We start from the raw sequence: 5,907 nt of genomic DNA on the forward strand, positions 1-5,907 counted from the left end.
TTTTTTTTTGACTGGCTTCTGACGTCCAGAGCAAGTGGTCACAGCCTCAGGATGTGCAGGAAACCATTTTGGACTGAGATGAGGAGAAACATCTTCACTCAGACAGTGGCCGAGAAGCAACGTGATATATTTAGGAGAGAAACAGAATCACAGATATCCACAGTTAAAAAATTGAAAATCCGTCCAGTTATCCCTGGAACTCAACCACCATCTAACCAATTTTTTTTTCCAGCACTTTTTCACACAGAGGGTGGTGCATATCTGGAATGAGCTGCCAGAGGAAGTGGTGGAAATTGGTACAATTGCAACACTTAAAAGGCATCTAAATTGGTACATGAAGAGGAAGCGTTTAGAGGGATATGGGCCAAGTGCTGGCAAATGGGACGAGATTTGGTTGGGGTATCTGGTCAGCATGGATGGGCTGGACCAAAGGGTCTGTTTCTGTGCTGTACATCTCTATGACGACTTAGATTTCTAGAGGCTAAAGGTATTGAAGGTACCCGAGAGAGGAAAAGTGGGATAGGTGGGTAAGGCGAGAGGGAGGGGTCTCGATGGGCCGAATGGCCAATGACTGTCAGGAATCAGAGGCTGGGAGGCAGAATGGAGGGGAAGGAGGTGGTTCCTCCGACTCAACTGACTCCCCCGGATTTCAGATCAGCGCCGTATGAGTCAAAGTGGGGTGAGTCTGCATTTCCTGAGAGGCGGAGAACAGCGAGAGAGAGAGAGAGAGAGGTGAGAGTCCAACTACCTCCGCCCAGAGAGACGACCCAAGGGTAACAGCAGTCAAGAGGGCAAGATTTTTGTCCTTCTGCCCTTGCCCCCATGGACGAACTGGGTAAGTCACCAATAACACCTGCCTGTGGAAAGAGAGAGAGTTACAGTAATGGGGAGAAAAAAAAAAGACTAGGAGGCAGTGAAAGGGAGTTTCCAAAGCTTGTGATTTGAACTCTTGTGAGAGGAGTCGGTGGAAACAGTGCACTTTTCTGTGTCAGTGATTTGCTCAATACTGTCGCATCAAGTGTCCTATCCTCTCCCTGTGTCAAGGACACAGCGTCTCACACCGCCCCCTTGGCGAGTTCCCCTTCGAGCCCCTCACCACCCTAATTTGGAAATATATCACCGTCCCTGCAGCGTGGCTGGGTCAGAATCCTGGAATTCCCTCCCTCAGGGACGTCGTGGGTCTACCTACCCACAGCACATGGGTCAAGAAGACAGCTCAACCATTCCTCCCCGGCCCCATACCTTCTGAAAGGGGGGGGGGGGGGGCAACTAGGGACGGAGCAATAAATGCTATGCTCAGCCAGGGACACCCACGTCCTGCGTGTGAATTTTTTAAAAAAAGGTCGTGAAACACGATCTTTCTACAAAAGTTGAAGCAACCGATGAGGGCTAGTTCCCAATTCTCGAAGTTATTCATCACGTACAAACTCCACCAGTGCGCACGTTTGGAGATTGAAACGTCTCTTTTCACACTTGGGTTTTGAAATGGGCTTCTGGATTAATCATCCGTTGTCACTGCTCCTATTTAACAACAAAATTCTGTGAACGGAAACACACGAACAGTTGGAGTGCTAGTTCTGCTGGGCTGCGGTTTCCGAACTGGAGAATAGTACGTTCTCAGAGTCGGTTGTGTGTGCTCATCTGTTTCGCTTCTGATTTTGATCGCAGATACTTATGTGAGCGGCAAAGCAGACCGTGAGCGAAATCTAGTGAAATGCTTCGCGAAAAGAAAAAAAAAACAAACAAAAAATGCTGGGGGCAAATTGCTGGACCCTTGAGCAAGTTGGGATCCGGTGTCAGACTCATTGAAAAGATATCGGTTGCAATGAACAATCCTGATGTTTCCTCTTGTAGCTGTTTGCAGGAGCTCAATGCTCAGTATGAGCAACCGATTTCCTTTTGTGGTCCTCTCACTTCCTCTGACAAGGGGGGGGGGGGGATTCGATATGAGTCAGCCATCCCTCCCAGGCTGGCAGCTGGTGTCAGCCCTCAGGAGTTAACACGTTCAATCCCGGCTTGTGAAGCCGTCAGGATTGAGCTCCACACCTCTCACCAGAGGGTCCAACCCTCCCAAGGAAGCAGACACCCAAACTCAATCCAATCTCCTGGAGCAGGGATAAGACGCGAGAGTGTTACATACCATAGAATCTGTGCAGTGTGGAAACAGGTCCTTTGGCCCAACACGTCCACAACAAGCCTCTGAAGAGTAGCCCACCCAGACCATTTACTCCTGACGAATGCACCCAGCCGACACATCCCTGGACACTATGGGAATTTCCCATGGCCAAACCACCCTAACCTACACATCCCCAAACACTATTTGGCCATTTAGTATGGCCAATCCACCCGAACATCCACACCCCTGAACACTATGGGGCAATTTAGCATGACCAATCCATCCTAACCTACACATCCCTGAACACTATGGGGTAATTTAGCATGGCCAATCCACCCTAACCTACACATCCCTGAACACTATGGGGTAATTTAGCATGGCCAATCCACCCGAACCTACACATCCCTGAACACTATGGGGTAATTTAGCATGACCAATCCACCCTAACCTACACATCCCTGAACAGTATGGGGCAATTTAGCATGACCACTACACACCCCTGAACACTATTGGGTAATTTAGCATGACCAATCCACCCTAACCTACACAGGCCAGGTGTTAGATTTGGAAATAGATGAGCACTTTGGAGACAGCGATCACAATTCTGTCAGGTTTACTTTAGTGATGGAAAGGGATAGGTGTACTGCAAGAGTTACAGCTGGGGGAAGGGAAATTACGATGCAATTAGGAAAGGTTTAGGAAGCGTAGGATGGGGAAGGAAACTGCAGGGGATGAGCACATTAAAAATGTAGAGCTTATTCAAGGAAAAGCTCCTGTGTGTCCTCGATAAGTATGTACCTGTGAGGCAGGGAGTAAGGTATAGAACGCGTGAGCCGTGGTTTACTAAGGAAGTGGAATCCCTGGTCAAGAAGAAGATGAAGGCTTATGTTAGGACAAAATTGAAAACTCAGTTAGGGCGCTTGATGGTTACAAGGAAGTCAGGAAAGACCTAAAAAGAGAGCTTAGAAGAGCCAGGAGGGGAAATGAGAAGTTGTTGGCGGATAGGATCAAGGTTAACCCTAAAACTTTCCATAGGTATGTCAGGAATAAAAGAATGATGAGAGTTAAATTAGGGCCAATCAAGGATAATAGTGGGAAGTTGTGTGTGGAGTCAGAGGAGATAGGGGAAGCACTAAATAAATATTTTTCGATAGTGTTCACTATAGAAAATGAAAATGTTGGTGAGGAAGATACAGAGATACTTGCATCTAGATTAGAAGAGATTGAGGTTCACAAGGAAGAGGTATTAGAAATACTGCAGGGTGTGAAAATAGACAAGTCCCCTGGGCCGGATGGGATCTATCCTAGGATCCTCTGGGAAGCAAGGGAAAAGATTGCCGAGTCTTTGGCATTGATCTTCAAATCATCATTTTCTACAGGAATACTGCCTGAGGACTGGAGGATAGCAAATGTGGTTCCCTTGTTCAAAAAGGGTTTCCTCAGGATGCTCCAGTTTCCTCCCACAGTCAAAATATGTGCAGGTTGGGGTGAATTGGCCATGCTAAATTGTCCCATAGTGTTTAGTGATGCGTAGGTTAGGATGGATTGGCCAGGCTAAACTTTCCCATAGTATTCAGGGATGTGTAGGTTAGGGTGGATTGGCCATGGTATATGGTGGATATGGTTGGGATGCTCATCAGAGGGTCAGTGGGCGCGATGGGCTGAACGGCCTTTGTCTGCACTGTCAGAATTGTCTAAAGGAGGATTGGGTGGAGGTGGAGCATTTGAATTTGCAGAAGGCTCTTGATAAGAGGATAGTCAGCAAAGCTAAAGCACGTGTGGAAGGGAGTTCATATGTCAGCAAGGATTAAGAGTCAGAGTGTCATACAGCAGGGAAACAGACCCGTCAGTCCCATTCATCCATGCCAACCCAGTTTCCCAAATTGAACTAGTCTCACTTACCTGTCTTTTGGCCATATCCCTTCCAACCTTTCTACCCATCCAGATGCTTTTTAATTGCTATAATTGTACCAGCCTCTACCACCTCCTCATTCCATACATGCACCACCCTCTGCGTGAAAAGGTTGCCCCTTAGGTCCCTTTTATATCTTTCCTCTCTTACCCTAAACCTATACCTTCTAGTTCTGGACTCCCCTAGTCTGAGGAAACGAACTTTGCAATTCACCTTATCCATGCCCCTCATGATTTTATAAACTTCTCAACCTCTTACCCTCTGGGAAAACAAAGTCCCAGCCTATCCAGCCGCTCCTTAGAACCTCTGGTCCTGGTAACATCATTGTAAATCTTTTCTGAGCCCTTTCCAGTTTCATAACATCCTTCCTCTAGCAGGGTGACACGAACTGTATGCGGTATTCCAGAAGTGGCCTCACTGATGTCCTGTACAGCTGTAAACATGACATCCCAACTTCAATACTCAATGTATTCCAAATGCCTTCTTCACCACCCTGACTACCTATGACACCACTTGCCAGGAACTATGTACCTGCACCCCTCTGCCTCTCTGTTCAACAACACTTTCCAGGGCCTTACAGTAGAAATCCTGCTCTGGTTTGTCATAGCAAAATGCAACAGCTTGCATGTATCTAAATTTAACTCCATCTGCCATTCCACAACCCGCTAGCTCAGATGATTAAGATCAATTTAGTGACATCCGCAAGGAAATTGCGAGTGGGACTAAATGGCTATTTTTCCAAGTGGTCGCCAATGACTAGCGGGGTACCACAAGAATGAGTGCTTGATCCCAGCTATTCACACTAAGGATGAATGACCTGAATGAGGGGATCAAAGCTGACATTTCCAGGGTTGCTGACTTGCACAAAGCTCGGTGGGATTGTGTGCTGTGAGGAGATTTGCAAATAGTCTTCAAGATGATACAGTCAAGTTGAGCGAGTGGGCAAAAAAAAAAACTGTGACAGCGCATGAAGCTATACACTTTGATGTGAAAAACAGAAAGACGCTGTCTTATTTAAATGGTGACATTATCGGGATGTGTGGATGTACAGAGGTCTTTGTACACCCGTTCATGGAAGGCAACAGGGAATTTTAACAAGTAGTTAGGAAGGCAAATGTTATTTTGAACTTCTGAACTCAAACCTGTGAGACAAATATTTTGCCTTTACGAAAAAGGAAGATACTGCACGGATCATGGTGACAGAAGACGAAACTCTGTCACTGCAAGTGTTCAAAATTAATAAAGAGGAGGGTATTGGATTTAAAATTGACAAGGCGCTGAGAGTGGATGAGATGCGTGGCAGGACGTTGAAGGATTTGAGTGTAGAAATAACCAAGGCACTGGTGGCGAAGCTTTGAGGAATGATTACTCGGGAGTGGCGTTTGCACTGTCTCCCCGTGTCTACGTGGTTTCTTCAGGGTGCTCTGGGCTCCTCCCACAGGAAGGTGGCATGGTGGCTCACTGGTTAGCACTGCTGCCTCACCCCGGGCAACTGTGTGGAGTTTGCACATTTTCCCCGAATCTGCTTGGGTTTCCTCTGGGTGGTCTGGTTTCCTCCCACACTCTAACGATGTGCAGGTTAGGATGGATTGGCCATGCTAATTTACCCCATAGTGTGCAGGGATGTGTAGGTTAGGGTGGATTGGCCATGCTAAATTACCCCATAGTGTCCAGGGATGGGTAGGTTAGGGTGGATTGGCCATGCTAAATTACCCCATAGTGTCCAGGGATGTGTAGGTTAGGGTGGATTCACCATGCTAAATTACCCATAGTGTTCAGGGATGTGTAGGTTAGGGTGGATTGGCCATGCTAAATTACCCCATAGTGTTCAGGGATGGGTAGGTTAGGGTGGATTGGCCATGCTAAATTACCCCAAGTG

The 5,907-nt window shown here is 47.1% G+C and overlaps 1 protein-coding gene across 1 annotated transcript in view; it reads left to right on the forward strand.

Annotated features, from left to right (window-relative positions):
- The first annotated feature begins 682 nt into the window (after positions 1-682).
- The window catches only part of LOC122548062 (leupaxin-like), a 19,092-nt gene continuing 13,867 nt past the window's right edge, over positions 683-5,907 (forward strand). The window contains exon 1 of the mRNA XM_043686628.1: positions 683-835. Within this exon, the coding sequence (XP_043542563.1) occupies positions 823-835 (13 nt within the window). The 5' untranslated portion in view covers positions 683-822. The remainder of the gene's footprint in view (positions 836-5,907) is intronic.

This window comes from Chiloscyllium plagiosum, unplaced genomic scaffold (assembly GCF_004010195.1).
Source record: "Chiloscyllium plagiosum isolate BGI_BamShark_2017 unplaced genomic scaffold, ASM401019v2 scaf_7248, whole genome shotgun sequence".
Classification (NCBI taxonomy): Eukaryota; Metazoa; Chordata; class Chondrichthyes; order Orectolobiformes; family Hemiscylliidae; genus Chiloscyllium; species Chiloscyllium plagiosum.